Source organism: Poeciliopsis prolifica, unplaced genomic scaffold (assembly GCF_027474105.1).
Source record: "Poeciliopsis prolifica strain line A6 unplaced genomic scaffold, Auburn_PproV2 SCAFFOLD014, whole genome shotgun sequence".
Lineage (NCBI taxonomy): Eukaryota > Metazoa > Chordata > Actinopteri > Cyprinodontiformes > Poeciliidae > Poeciliopsis > Poeciliopsis prolifica.
In genome coordinates this window covers 5,314,857-5,331,413 of record NW_026562389.1, presented here as the reverse complement: position 1 = coordinate 5,331,413, position 16,557 = coordinate 5,314,857, and the positions used below count along the sequence as shown (strand labels likewise).

Genomic DNA, 16,557 nt, shown 5'->3' with positions numbered 1-16,557 from the left:
ATCCTGCATTAACTCAGTTAACTCAGTTGTTTTCTCCTTTGCAGGAGAAAATATTTTCAACTTAGGGTGATGATTTGGGTCTGTTTTCCATCCACAGTCAAATGAATCCATGAATCAACAGTGAGGCTGGCGGTCTGACAGAAAAAGAACTTGGATATCAGCAGAACAATGATCCCAAACACAGAAAGAGTTTAACAACAGATTGCCTGAAGAAGAAGCATTATGGTCAGTCAGAAACCAGACTGTTTGTAAAGATGTGTCGGGTCTTGAGACACTTTGCATGAACAAACGTCTGCAAGTGAACTGAAGCAATGTGGTAAAGAGACGATGGCTGTTGCTGTAGTGGTTCTACAAACTAGTTCACTTTGTTTTATACATATTATGACTTCATTTAATGTGAGTCTTACTTCTTCAGAGGTTGTTTGTATGCAGGTACTTTTATCTGGTGGTTTTAATTGTTTATGCATCATAGTTGATTTTCTCCAGATAGTAATAATAAAAAAAAAACATTTTAATCCTATTTTACAATTCCAGATCTTCTCATTTTAAAAGGCCTCCTTGCCAGTTTTTGAAATTCAAAGTCTCAGAACATTTGATTACTTTTATAAACACACTGTTTAGACTCAGAGTAAAATGTAACTAATTTGTGACAGGCAGGTTGTTTTTGTATTCTGTACATAAGTATTACTATGTTAATCATACTAACAAAGAAACATATTTGATACTTAGTAGTCTCAAAGCAACTTTATATCTAAAAATAACAACTCTACAATGATAATGCACCTGTTTGTCATATACTTATTTAGACTAATGAATGATAATTGAAAACTTTTTAAAATTTTGGAAGACTGCATGAGATCCAGGGCCTTGGTTCAAACCTTCAAAGTTATACAAAACATTATTATGCAAACAATTCTGCTTTGGCTCAATGTTCATTAGCTTCCTCTTTGAATCTCCTGCTCAGTGTCACATCTGAGAGTCTGCTAATTTTTCATTTCATCATATCTTCACATCTAGATAACAAACCGAGGCAACAGGAAGAGCAAACATTTCTTCAATAACTTGTCATCCTGCACAATCAGAAAATGTGACATCAGACAACGTCTTGGTTTTCAGCGATGGCGATGAAATCTAATGAAAACCTGTTAGTGTGACCTTTTCCTGTTCACGGCGTGTTCACTGTCATTCACTCTGACATTTCTAACATGGACCAGCTGTCTCAGATGGCTGACCTCTGTACTGTCAGCAGATCTGCGAGCATAACCTGAACCACAGACACAGCACAGCTGTCCTCCAGGGACAGAGCCTGATAAAAGCTGCACCGCATTCTGCTGCTTTTGTCTTTTTAGCATCATAAAGCTCTTCTGTGACCACATTACTTATGCTGTTGTTTGCATCCATGTAATGGTTCTTTGATTTGTATAAAATGTGTTTACTTTATATTGAGTTATATGGCAAATATAACTCATAATATAAATTGTGAGTTATTATTTGCCATAATATGGCAAATAACTTTAAAAAAAGACTTTACAATAATGCTTAAATGCTTTAAAAGTGCCACCTTTTGATTCTAAAGACTTCTAGTCCACTTAGTCATCCAAAATGCTTTCAGTTTATTTTATAGCTTTTATGCTTTTATTGCATAGCATTTCATGTTATTTGGCATTTCGTGTTTTAGCTTTTTGTTGCCCTTCTTTATTCATTTTTCCTCCTTTTCCTTGCATTATTGCGTCATTTTCCATCAGCTTAAGCTCCTGTCCCTCACAGCTCTTGTTCATCCAGTGTTTAGACTCTGTGGAGGTGTTAAACAGCCTCCACAGAATTTAAGCACTTTTCCTTATTTCCTCCTCTGTCGATGGAGTACCACAGGGCTACCTATTGGAGACGTTTTTTTATTTTTTGCTTTGCTTCAGTACATGAAATTGAATAATGACAAAATTACTAACATCACTGCTGCTCCTGCTCTTTCCACAAGTACTCTAATGACCAAACTATGAATCACGTTCCTGATGTATCAAGATGTGTAGATAGCCATGCATCTCTTCCATTCCATTTAGCTGTCAGAGTGAAGGAATGAATTAATAATATTTCCACATCTACAACAACAGTGCCAATTAGTGTGGACTGGACTGGAAATAACAAAAGACAAAACCCGCCAAAACTCTCATTGTAATGTGTCTCTATTTTGAAAAAAACAAAACCCCCCCAAAAAAACAAAAACAGGACAAGCTACTATATTTCTGTGAAGGATCAATTTAATTTGCATCTCATCTACAATCATAACTTCATGATACAATCATCATAAAGTTTAAAAACATCAGTAATAAGAGCTGCATTATAGAAACTGGTAAGACACCCTCTACTCCTAGCAGCCTGCTCCTGTTAACTTAAAGTAGAGCCTTCAAACCAACATTTTGCTGACACAAATAGAATCATAAGGTGTAAAAAGTGTTTACCATTGTCATTTAAGCTGTGCATGCTGAAACAGGATATTAGTGCTTGCTGTGAGCAGAGTATCCCTGCGTTAACAATCTAATCCCAGAACAACTTAGAAAAAGAGACGGCACAATTTGATAACATAGGCTTGAATTTATGGAGTGGAGCCTTGCAAAAACAAACGGATTGTACAGTATGTCTGCATTATCAGCACATAAGAGTTGTTAGAAATAAGTAACAAAAATGACCAAAATCAGAAGGCACAGAGAAACAGCAGTGACAGTCGCTGCTCGGTGAGGAGCCTGTAAACATTCTGTCCTGTTTGTCTGAGAATAAATATTTCCTGAAGGCAGTGTGTTGGCCACTGCAGTGTTGCTGCTCCTGGAGAGGCGTTGAGACCAAAAATTGTTTTTAAAAACTGTGCTCTAAGGCTAAAAACTCCTGGTAAAGGAACTCTTGCACCAGATGTGTAGGCAACAGTGAAAACAGGCTTCTCTCTCTGCTCTTCATCTTCCCAAGATTAATCCATTTATTATTATTGATCTCTATAAACTCTAGGCAACTGTGTTTACACTTAAAACTGACTTAATTTTCTAAAAATACATGTCCGAACGTCCCAGACAAAAATGCAAACGGGATTTCATTATGTGTCCTCTCCATAAACGTCCCATTATGCTCCTACGTCAATTCCCAGCAGTCTCTGAGGTTCTGCCCTTTTATAACCGAAATCCCTCTGACCAATCACGGGAGCGACACGGCCGTTTGTCGTCGAGATCCAAAACGGATTTGGTGATCCATTACGCGTTGTCGTACTTTTGCAGAGCCTCTTCCAGTTTGCCCGTGATCTTCTGGAAAAAAGCGATCTGCTGCTGGAGATGGTGCTGCATCTGGGCCTTGAAGTCTCTCACGCGGATGTGGTGGAAGTGCTGGATCTCAGCCAGCGTGGCGCAGGAGATGATGTTGCAGCGGTCATTGATGCCGTCTGCCTGCGCCCGGTCCATCTTGCCCTCCTCCACGTGCTTCTGGCTCTCCTTCACCTTCGTCAGGGCTCCTGTTAGGAGATGATAAAAAACACAAAAATGTGTATTTCCATACTTACTTGTTGCTCTTAAAACAGGAAAAAATAAGAAATGAACGATTTAACATTTTGAACGTATGGGAACCATCAACTGGGAACCAGCAAGAGCCTCATATCTGTGTATAGGTAGAAAATCTGGGGGCCCAAACTCAAAACATATTAATGACATGATGTCACCCCGGACCCTTCAACCACTCAACCATTTAAGGGACTTTGGCGACATTCCTGATGCCAACTACCAGAATTAAACAAACACATACAGATTAGCATATTTGTCCTTATTAGGATATTCTGTAGACATTTGTTCATTTGTATAGCCAAAATCTATTCACACTTTAGATATAACACACATCTGTACATGTAATCCTAATAAAATAACTTTGAAATGTGAGGAGGAAATCTGACAAGATGCAAAAGGAAAAAAAGCAATGCATGAAGTCACCAAACGTTTTCCAGAACTACATTGTAGTCATTCTAAAATTAAGCAAAATTTTTACTTCAAGATAAAAATCCAATTTACTGTTATTGTCAATACAATATAGAACAGTTTGAATTATTATTGTGGTTACTTTAGCTCTGCAGCTGTGCCTTTGGTTGAACGCCCTGCTACACTTCAACCCAAGGCACTGGTTGATGAATAACAGATTTAAAAAAAATTTCTTCTAAATTAAATAAATGGATGATGTATTTGATTCTCCAGCACCTTTAACTTATAGAAACAAACTTTATCTTTATCCCATTCAGAAACAGAACATCTGATATGTCTGGTAAAGTAGAAATTAGAAATAGGGATTATCTATAAATAAAAACACGGATTCAACAAATCAAGAAAGTGTAAACAGAGAATTTTCTGCTAGCACAACAAATTATCAAGTCTTATAATCTTTTTATTAGAGATGCCTCATGACCAATTGCCCATCTCCAGTTTTTGTAAGGGTCCAACCAGCTGATTCAGTTTTTGGTTTCTTGGATTTCTCTTGAAGAGAAATCAGAGACGCTATCATCAACATTTTGTGGATCATTTTCCAACCAGAAAGTCAGGTGTAAAACTAACAAAAAACTGCAAAGGAGCAAAAAAAAATGTCACTTGTAGCAACCTGAATAAAAAGTTAGCATGCCACTGTAGAAAAGATATGATAACATATTGCCATATCTCTGTGCTTCCTCTGGCATCATTTGTATTACCGCTTCCCACAGTAACAACTTTCTTACTGAAGAGTGTTGACAGCATGTCTTGGAAGGGGTTATATGGTGTATTCAGTGATGAGAAAACGTGTTGATTTTTGACTTTCAGGTTAAATTATCAGCCAACTTTAGTTGTCACTGTTTTCCTATCCAATCTGTTCATTTTAAAGCCTTTCAGCCTACATTGTTGTACTTATAAGGTTTTTCCTACAACAGCTCTACAGGGAGTGAAAAGTGCCCTGAAATCAACTACAAAAGAACTGATAAATTCAGAAGAGGAAGTGAAAATTGTCAGCTTGACACTCATACTAAGAGAGCGGGCAACATTTGCTCCGAGTGTTCACACATACTGAACGCTCCTCTCGTCACTGAGGTGGGCTCTTGTGGTGAACCGAGAAAAGAAGTTTATAAAAGTTTGCGTTTTCACAAACCACCCCAAACTTTCTGCAAAATAAACCTTTAGATAAGAATGTGCAAACACTAAAAAGTTCCTTTCTGCCATTTAAAAAAAAAAAAAAACACAAGTCATGCGAAACAAACATCACAAATGAAAACCTACTGGACAGGAACATGACATGACCAAATAAGGCATAAATGTATAAAGTGTGAACTTTCTTTCTTACTGGAACTTTTCTGACACACCTAAAAATGTGCAGATTAATCAGAGGAAGTGTGATGGTGTTTTTAGATGTCTATGCCAATATATATATAGGAAATTGTTTTTTTTATTCAAAGGGCAAGAGAAGAAACATGAGCTTACTAGGGGGTTGATACTGATGAGAAGCAATTTTTAAATAAATAAATTAAAAAAGACAGTCAACATAAATTAAGGATAGCTAATGTTGACAGTTGAACAGGTTTTCAGAGGAGAGTGCCACCTGTGAGGCATGAAACGAAATATCTCACATTGTCATGGGATTTTTTTTTTTTTGAGTCACCAGCCCTGAGCTGAGACACCAAAAATTTCTGAAACATGATGCCAGAGAATGCCTAACACACACATCACTTTTTTTCCCTTAAAGTTCAAATGCAAGTTCCTGTGTTTGTTTATTCTTTTCTTTCTAACAAAAGGTAGCATGAACGACACGCTAAGGACGTGGGACAACAACAGAGGGATGCATATGCAGAACCAAACTGATAAAAGAGAAACTTTATGGGAAGAAAAATATCTGAGGCTCATAGGATGGTGTTAGCACGTTGCAATATGCTGAGCCCCATCATGCTGCACACAGCTGGTGCACAACCTGCACCAGCTGGTTTGAGTTTGAGTATCTGTGAACCTCAAGCAACAGAAAAATACTTTAAACCATTTGTGGTATCGTAGATGTGGAATACTGAACCCAAAACCTTCATTTCATTTCACTTCATTTTTGTTTTGCTGTCATCCACAGATTCTCATCCACAGTTCAACCTGGCAGCTTACATAAGGAACAGCAAAGAAACCTTAAATCCTGGCGAGATTAAAATAATTTTCAATCTAAATTTGTCATTTACATTTGCTCTACCCAGTCCTAACAAACCGAGGACCTCTTTAAATGGCTTAGCTCATTACTGAGGTACAGCGACTGCACTATGGGCTTGTTGGACCGACCAAACATCATTCTGAGTAATCAACCCTGGTGGCTGTATTCTTTTAATCCTCACATACAGCTCACAGTCAACTGAAACCTGGTTTACAAGTTTGGAATGAATAATTTTGCCTTAAGACTGAGCATTCTGCTTGACAAACAGTTGAATCGTTTTCATCTGCACCTGAAAACGCAGCTGATTCTGTCAATCAAATGTCATTTGGGCACAAGTCTGTTTAATTATGTAACTTTTATTAGCAGCTCTGGCAAATATTTTCAAAATAACCCTTAAATGAACTTTCAATTGCAGTACTCACTTTCATTCTATAGAAAAAATGCTCCCATTTAAAAATATAAATATATCTTTTGAGCTTTTCAGTGTTGCAACACTAAATATACCTCAAACTGTATAACTTTATGTTTTTAAAAGGGTGCAAAAACTTTGAATTAGAGGTGCCACCTAATAATTTCAATATATTTTTTGACAATTTCGATATAAATAAGACAAGAACTATAAAAATTTTAGTAATGAAAACAAATTCAAAACTGAATTCCTCGACTCTTCCCTTCAGCTGTCTTTGATGTTCAACTGTTAAAAAAAAACACTTTTGTTCCTTCTCTAACTTCCTGTTTTACAGCTGTGTTAGAGATGCAAACTGCTATTTTTAAGAACATACATTTGCAGACACTCAACACACAAACGCTGTAGAACTGCATGCAGCATGCAGATGTGCAGCGCTCCAAATAGGAGGTCGTCCTGATGACTGTTTTGTTCGAAAAGTTCAGCGTTCCCTTGTGCAGGGAGCCATTTCAGCACTTACATAATCCCCACTTATGCAACAACCTGAGCTAAAGTGGACAAGCCAGCGACAATCCCCGTCTCATCGCTCCACCGCCTCTGGTGGAGCTGCAGAGGACATTCAAATAAGCTGTTATGATGCCTCAGGTGTTCACACAGCAATGTGAGGCTGACTCAGCAGGATGTGCCAGCATCCTGGCATATCGCTGCTTTCTTTCACTTTCCATATTTATTTATTTTTTTATCATTTTCTGTTCTAATATGCCTGATAAGACATGAAAACGTTCAATCATGTTATTGGAGATCCGAGTGAATAAAATGTAGAAAAGTCTTTTTCTTGTTTTTTGCCCTAATTAAGACACATTCAAATGTAGCCACATGTTCCATTGTTCCAATTGAAACTTCAAATGAAAATGCTAGCTACACAGAAGTACTTTTCATCTTAGCAGCAGTTCTGTAGTGTCTTTTGACACTGACTAAACCACGACATTTCTAAACTCGATCAATCTTCCTCCCACATTTTCCACGATAAAAAGGAAATGTCACACCCCAATGCTGTCAGACCCTCAAAATGAGTTTTTAGACAAAAATAGAGAACTGAAAGGTTCTGCAAAGCCAGTCAATAGCATGAGTTGGTGTTGTCCCCTTAAAGCTGCAGGGTAATGACTAATGGGATCTTTGTGAAGGTGGAGATCAATAGTCTGACAGCTAAGGTTCTCCTGCAGGAAAGCTCATATTTCACTGGTGACCAGGACATAAAACACCCTGTCTAATGTCCACAAAGCTAAAAATGGCCGCACTAAATAAACATTTCCAGAAACTGAAATGTTTCCAGAAACTTTTCAGTTTCTGGAAACAACTGAATTGTTTCTGGAATTTGAAGATAGAAGATGGACTGAAACCCTGCCGAATATTTCAAATACATCTAAGTTTCAACGATTGTTTCCATTAGTCATTGTCGCTGCATCATTCGATCCCCGACAACAGTTTCTGTGCAACCACTTATGTGGAGGAAATGTATACTTTGGTTTTTTGACAAAGGATGTGGCAATGTTTCTCAACTTGTGCACAGATGAGTGTAGCAATAAAACCACACTACACAGAACAGTTGAACAATACTTGAGTGGACTTTTGCTTCACATATAATTAGCATACAGATGGGGACCAAGCTACAAACAAACTGCAATCTATGGGATTCAGAGTGAAAACACTCGTTTTTGCAAAGTAATTTGTGAGAATCCCAGTCACTGAGGCAAGTAGTAAACATGAGCTGACTTCAGTGAGTTTACATGACCCAAAGTAATCCCATATGTCACCTTCATTGTGGAAACATGTTTGTTTATAACTTCCTAGAAGAGTATGTCTGTCTTTTGCCTCTTCCATATTCCCTATAAATAGAAAGGAATTAATGTGTTTCCACTTGCATAATGATCCAAACAAGAAAGAATTTATGAATGGGAAAAACAAAGACAAATGAACTGAACTCAAAGTATTATGACAAACTAGACCGCCCCAGTCAGTATAAAAAAACAAGAGATCAAAGTGTTTTTGCAGACCCTGTCTTTTCCTTCAGAGTATGATGGGATTGGGCCCAAAGAGCAGTTCCCCAAATCTCTCAATCATAAAATAAACTTGCTTTAGCCCAGTAGCCTGTGCGGATAGGATGCATCGCTGTTTTGGTTAAGTTTGTGTATCTGTGTTTGTAGTCTACGTGGCAAACCTGGCCTGAGTTGACTGGAAAGTTTGTGTGTCACTGCAGCCAAAACACAGTCTGTCCTGCTTCCTCTGCTCAATCTATTGTGAAGTAAATGATCCAACTTTTTGCAGGGACCCATCCGACGAAGGTATCCACAGACTGTAATCAGCATAATGCAAAACATAAGGTATTCACTGAACAGCAGCAGGAAGGAAGCTGAGGGGACAAACTCAGACTGGTGTAAGTTTTGCATGGATTGATTGAGTTTAGAGCCCAAAATGCAAGCCTATACATGTTTTGCATCACAAAGATTTCACATCTTACACTGTCACAATGGAATTACTTTAACAATCACGCATATTGGGAGGTACTGATGTTCAGAAAACTTGGTACTCAAGTTTTACCAGGAGTAATGAGGAGTCAAGTTTAAGCTGCATGTTACAGTTGTCTATACAGACAACATCAAATAATTTTTCCAAGCATCTTCTAAAACGTCATACCAGTGAAGCAAAAAATTCTTCTCACACAAACTCTTTTAGTTAAATTGGACATATACCAAATTTTAAAAAAATGTCTAACTCATATTGGTTTATATTCCATTGTAGCAAAAAAAGATGTTACTACCAAACTATATTGTTTATAGGCAGTCCAGCCAGTGTAGTCTCATGAGAAAAAAAGTGGTTTGATTTGAAGTTGTAAGTTTTCTGTTTGTTTTGTCACATCTTTAGAAATGTGACATTATGAAGAGATAATGTCACATTTGAAGACATCAACTACCTTTCAAAAGATAACACTGTGGGACACTTCAAGATGGTGGAACATAGGCTATCCCTCTTTGCTTGAAGAAACCCTTTGAGTATGTTAATAAATAGACTCTTAGTGCAAGGTTGTGTATTTTTTTCATTTAAATAATTAAAAAGGTAAAACATTCCTTCCTCAAAGAAAACTAAAGGTAAGACTTTACAAATTGTGTTTATCATTTGCTGTAATGGTTTTAACTTGTCAGACATACGAGAGTGATTTGGTCTCACATTTACTTACTATTAAAGAAAGCTGCAAAGGTCAAATATTATTATTTTGAGAATTTTGTTCTTGATTTAGCAGTAGTAATAGGAGTACAGAGGTATAAATGTTTTGCTTGGCAGCAGATTACAACTCACACTCAAATTCTTAATATTTTAAGCAGTTTAAATCCTAAGCATTAAATAACACTCCCATGAATCTTTCATACAAAAACCTATTGTTTCACAAAGATAAGCAGGTCCATGTAAAAGGATATAAATCTTCAATCTATATTACAAACCTTCTCCTCAAAATCTTTTACATTAACTTTAAATGGTGATTAAATATGAGACGATCTCTCATCATCATTCTGGAGATAAACAGCTGATACCATAAAATTGCTGTAATGGAGGTAGAAGGGTGCAAAGCACTACAGATACTTTGGGGAATCATTGAGTTCCTCTTTGCTGCCAGTCAAAGACAAACTCTTTGAGTTAATTTCCATTCCGGGTGATTGGATTGGAAACTCGCAAATTATGACAAACGATTGTGTTCATGCCACACAGTTCTGCTCAAGTAAAAATGTGGTAAACGTTAGGTTGCTACTTCCTACTGTATTGCACGCTTTCTGTAAATAAGGACTTATTTTCAGAGACATGATTCAAAAGGCTTTAACAATAGGAGAATGTACATGAGCAATCGGTACATATTAAGAAGGCATGTTTTTACATCTCCATTTTTTGCTTCAAAAATAGAAAACAGTGGTTACAGGATCATCAAACACTACAGTCGAATGTTTTGGGTATCCCCACAATGAATCTCTGAAATTTGGGGCCTTTTTGTCCTGACAGAACTAGTTTGTAAGATGCCTCCCTTTTACACACCCTCTGAACTCTGCCCAGATTTTTTTTTTTCAATGGGACTGAACTCAGAGCTTTGTGATGCTCTAAAACACTGACTTTGCTGTACTTAACTCCCTTTGTAACTAATGTATAGGTATGGCTCACTGTGCTACTATAAGAACCATTTATGCCTAAGCTTTAGCTTCCTCCTTCATGCCTTGAGATGTTTCTTTATTATTAGGTCATAATCTTTTCTTTTAATATTTCCCCTTATGTAATGGCTTCTTCTCCACCGAGTGGTCAAGACAGCAATACTTGTTTTGTTTGGATCATAACACGTTTAGCAGTTTCAGTCACATCATTTATTTTGCCTTTCTCCTGGGCTTGATATGCACAATTTGAAGGAAAGCACATCTCTACAACACGGAGCCTTTCTCCTTCCAGGATGTTATGATGCCTGGACATGTCCATGCTGTTTATACTTGTGTTTAATAGTTTGAACAGATGAACTGGAACCTTCAATTGTGTAGTATCTGAAGAAAAAAATGTATCCGAGGATGAACCAAACTGTCTGATTTCTTAATTCATAAACTTATAAAGCCATGACATCATCATCTTGGCTTTTACAAATTATTTAGAGGTAGAGTCCCTTAGTGTATGTTAACTTCTGACTTTAAAAGAATGACATGAAAGTCTCAAAAAATAGAACATGTCTATGTGCGTGTCTGCTTTATGTGCTTCTGCATTTTTAAATAGCTTCATTAAAGATAATATCCACAGCAGTGTTTTCATTTTCTCTTTTCTAAGGAAGCAGGTGTCAGAGGGATTATTAATACTTCTGCTGTGCGAACAATTATCCTTCTGAACTTCACCTCAAATCATGGCTGACATTTTAACACATTGTGTTAAAAAATTAAACAGTTGGTGATACTTAGATGGACAGCGCCCGAAGTAACTCTAAAGTTTTAGTGTAGAAAACATAATTATTTGTGAAGGATAAACCTGCAACATATAAAGGGAATAAGACAATGGTGTTATGATATTACAAAGGTTAAGTACAAACTTAACTATATTATCTAGATTAACAATAACATGTAATATTTTCTTTTTATTTTACATCAGAACAAGCTCTGACAATATAAGAATGGCCAACATACTAACCAAAAATAACCCTGAGAATTTGTTTTGGTTTTTTTGGTGTTTTTCTTCTGAAAAATATAGAGCAATGACAACATTCATTTCCTGCCAATGTGTTTGAAAAGGTGAAAATATGTCCTGTTAAATGTGCTTCTTGTTGGTTGGAAAGTTGCTGGGGTTGATAATGTGGGCTAGCCCTCACCGGACTTTGCTAAATTAGGACAGGACACATGAAATTAAAAGGTCAAGACTTCAAAGTTTTTTTGAAGTTTTTGGGTTAGCAGATGCTTAAAAAGGTCATAACAGGACACCCACTCTAAGTCATTAGAGTGCATGTGTCAAACTCAAGGTCTGTGGGCCAAATCTGGCCCTCTGTGAACATTTCTGTGGTATTAGTTGGTATTAGTGACTCTTTTAATGTGATGTCTGTTCAGACTTTCAAATACAAAACTCCGAAGCAAGTTAAACAAAACCACTCCTACTTTCTCCAAGTTAAACCTGCTTAACTGGCCTTTGAGCATCAATGTAATGTGTTCATGTGTAATTTTCCATTTGTAAGTTTATCACCTAAACGCCGACACAAGAACAGACATCTTCCATTTTGGAGGAAGCTCCTTAAATCATTATTTTATTTTCAAGGATTCACTGAGAAGTTTTAAAATGCCTCAGTGTAGTTTGTTTACCTTTTTGGACATGGATGACGTCCGGAAAGTTTGCCAGGTGACCTTGGTAAAGAGCTAACAAATCCATAACTGGGTCCAGATCTTTTCTGGGCTGTTCATAAAAATACTCTCCAATCGCTTCGTAGGTATCTCCAGTGAAGGAGATGGCGTGGTTGAGTCCTGATGAATACGTCTGCTGGTCCATCTCAAAGGCCTGGCTCAGAGCCTTAAATGACATCCCCACCTTCTGGTACTCCTTCTTAAATCCACCCATCTGCTTGCGAGCAAACTCATTAACGGTGGCGTTGAGCTGCATGGTGCTGTCGTCCATCCTCTTGGTGAAGGTCTTGAACCCGTCGATTTTGCTCTCCACCTCCTGGAAATCGAGGGGAGTGGGTGGAGTGCTGATGGTGAGGAAGAAGTTGGCTCCCACTAGCTCATCCTTCTCAGCCTTCCTCTTCCCCTGCTTCCAGGCCTTCTCGTCTGTGCAAGTCAGAAAGTGCTGGAAGACGTCACACTTGGACAGGACAGGGTGGCTGGTCATGTGGTTCATCCACCATATGAGACCCTTCCTCCTCTTGGAGATGAAGTCCTCCTCGAAGCGGCCTGTGGCCTGCTTCTCTGGGAGGTGTGGCACAGAGATGACTGGGAACTTCTCCGCCAGGCGAGCGTAAAGCCAGTCAAAGTGCTTGTACCTCCTGCTCACAGGGTTCTGGGTGTGCGTGGGGGTCAGCTTGTAGGAGATGTAGCTCTTCATCCCTTTGAACTTGGTCTGCTTGGTGGGATCGTCAATAGTACAGGAGAAGGGGTAAGGATTCTCCTGCCACTCCGGACCGTACTGACCCATCACCACGCACAGCTTGTCCCCATCCTTCACGAAGCCTGATGCCTCTCCGAGCACAAACGCCTCTCCTCCTGACTTCACAAAGGTAGAGAACCTGTTCAGGTTCCTGCTCACTGTGGCTGAGCTCTTCGCCTGCGTTGCATTTCCTCTTGGACCAATGTGTGTTGTCACTCTGTATGTGGAGCCCTCGGAGTCCTGGTACCTTCCTCCCACATTCCCTTGCTCGTCTGCCACAGTGGAGCTGTCATCCCAGTCATCATCCCAGTCATCATCGCTGCCTTGGATGTGGTGTTTGTTGTTGTGATGCTCTTGTATCGGCGCCGTGTATGGGGTCAACCCTACTGGAGGAGGCTTAGAGAAGTTCTGGAGTTTGTCAAAGCCTCCAGCAGGGATATTAGAGTACCGAGGCTCCACGTTGATGTTGTAGCTGTTCAGCTCAGCCTCGCTGCGCAGGATCTCCACGTAAGAGGCGGGGACCAGTCCTCTGTCCCCTTTGCTGTTGGAGCTCTCCAGCCAGCCATCAATGTCCTGCTCGCTGGTCAGAGTTAAGATTTCGCTCTCCTTCACCGACAGCTCCCCCGGGTTTTCAGAGTTGAAGTCGTAAATCACTCTGGCTTGGAGCGCCATGGCTCACACGGCAGCTGGAAGCGGGACAGCGGGATCACTTACGGCTGCTGTCCGGGGCAGGAGGGGAGCACAGCAGTTCAACCCACCTCCCCAAATGAATGTCTTTAAAATCCTCCTCAAGCTCAACGTTGAAGCTTTAGACTGCCTTTCTGCCTCCCCTTGACTCCAACCTGACTGGAAGCGGCGGTGTTTTAAATCCAGCGGTCGCAGCGTGTGAACACGGACTGGTGTGCGCTGCGCTGCAGCCTCCCTGCCGCTCAGGCCGACGCTTCTCCTGCCTTTAAGCGCTGCGCAGCGATCCGACCGAGACCAGGCGAGACCAGTCGAGGGCGGAGCAACGACAACATGCAGCAGCTGCAGACAACGCGAATCAAACCTGCGCTGCTTCTGCTGGGTGTTTCAAACCCGCCACGAGTGGGGACAACTCATTAAAAAATGCATAAAATAATAATAAACAGACACGGTCCAAATAGGGCACTAATTGGGCAGAATTGCATTTCTTACTCTGGTTGAGTTCCCCCTTTTTAGCTCATTGGTATTGTAAAAAAAAAAAAAAAAAGTTTCTTCTGTTTTCACTCTTTAGTCTTGCTTCATTTGATCAGATTATTAAATTGATTTTAATCATTAATAAATCATTTCCAAATATTAAGTCTCTGTGTTTGAGCCCATTACCACATGATTTAGAGAGTGAACACAAATAATTAATAAGTATAATGTAATTAATCTGAAGGAATTCACAAGGGAAATCATTTAAACTAATTTTTTTCATGTCGAACCTCCCAAACCCAACAACCTGTGGACAGAAGTGCTTAATTACAAATGCTAAATCCTAATGTAGGAAAATAATAACAAAATGTTGCCATTTTTCTGTTACATTCTTTCATGTTTAAACATAAATATATTTTGATTTTAATTAGGCAGATCTTACTATAATGTGATGTAAAACTCGTAATGAGAAACTTTCTCGTTTTAGCATGATGTGGCTGCTGTATTTCTTTCCAAGTTCGTCTTTTGCTGTGCTATGGAGGAATTTTAGCCTTATATTGAAAAGTTTTGAGCTTGTCTTGTCTCATCCTACATCACTCAGTGATATAATAGTCTAAACTTTGACTAGACCACTTCAGAATCTTCGTTCATCTACAACTCTTTTAATCAAAATTACAATAAATAAAGAATTTGGTAAATCTTTTAGGTTTCACTTCAGGTGGATATAACACCAAATGTTATTCTTTTTCAACCTTAAGTTCAAGCGTCAAATAATGACTAGTTGATGTATTTGATTTAACCAAGGCACAAGTTAACTTGGATTGTTTCCAGCCTCGTGTCATCATTCATCAGTTCAAAGGAATGACAGACATCTCAGTGACAAAGTAATTTTTCATTCTTCTATCCATTTGTGCAGTCAGGTGAGTTGCTGACTCAGCTCACTATTGAAAGTCTATTTTTAAGTTTTTTACTATTACTTCAATGAGTCAGGAGTCATCCTTCTATTAATAACCTTTTCATTGAATCAAGAAAGACGTAAATCTCATCCTTGTGCAGAGATTAGAGTGGAATTTCCACACTCCTCTCCTCTCATATGGAACAGCAGGGGATTTTTTCTCATTCCATTTTCCATGCACCGGAACAATGTCATTTTGTTTGACAACTGTCGTGCAAAGTTAACGTTGTCCATTGTTTCTGTGTTGTCTATGTAACCAGAAGCCTGTCGGGTCCGTCCAGAATGTATGGATGGACGGATGAATGGAATAGTACAAACAACTACTCTTATGTTTCACATTGCAGTATCTAATTTTTCCTTCAACAACATACAAAGACTTAACTCCTTCAGGAAATTATGCAAATTGAACGGGATAGCCTAATCCTTGAAACAACCAGATGTGTTTCACTTTGGTAGGTGCTTCCCCCTAGTGGATACTTTTATTCACGGCAAAATTAGAATTCCTAAGACATACTTTTGTTGCTTAAATATTATGGTTTAAAAGATTTTTGAACATCAAAACAAACTATTTTGTGTGAATTATGATCTCAGGCTTTACTCGCTATATTATGTGAAATTTGACCTTTTTATACGTATGTGGAGTAGTTATTTCAATCAAGAAGGTTTTACTGAAACAAAACCGCCTTCAAATACATTCGTTATTCAGTTTGCTCAACCACCATACTCCTGGTGGCCACCAGAGGTCTCCCATGTCACATTTGACTGATCCGGATCGCCTCAGGGAAACAGACTTCTGAGCGGAGTGACTCAAAACACTGTAAATGCTAAAGCTGATGCTTCACTTCTGTTCTCCTTTCAGATGAAAACGCGTGTCATCCACTTCACCTTCCACTTGACCTATTTCACAGAGATTTCATTTATAGAAAGTCCTATGAAATATTAAAGAACAGTGCACTCTTCAGGGATTAGGAATTATATCACACTGCACTGCCTGAGAAAACCTGTGATTTTCAGCCTTATGTAACCAGGGGAATATGGCATCTTCTTGCACAATTTTGGTCAACTAAAGTTATCTGTGTTAGATTATCATGGACTCTGTGGACACTTTTGAAGATGATGAGAGTTCAGGTCAGAGCTAAAAAGGATGCCAGTACTAGCACATCCAATAGGTTTGAAATCTTTTGCATACACATTCATCTTTCTATTTTCCCTGTCCCTTCTATATTAACAACAGAAATAC

The 16,557-nt window shown here is 38.7% G+C and overlaps 1 protein-coding gene across 1 annotated transcript; it reads right to left on the bottom strand.

Annotated features, from left to right (window-relative positions):
* Window positions 1-2,233: 2,233 nt before the first annotated feature.
* Window positions 2,234-14,165, bottom strand: snx18a (sorting nexin 18a). The gene is made up of 2 exons (XM_055039332.1): window positions 12,427-14,165; window positions 2,234-3,487 (listed from the first exon to the last, which is right to left on the bottom strand). Exons 1-2 carry the CDS (start codon window positions 13,874-13,876, stop codon window positions 3,234-3,236), a joined length of 1,704 nt encoding a protein of 567 aa, XP_054895307.1. The 5' UTR covers window positions 13,877-14,165; the 3' UTR covers window positions 2,234-3,233.
* Between the last annotated feature and the right edge of the window lie 2,392 nt (window positions 14,166-16,557).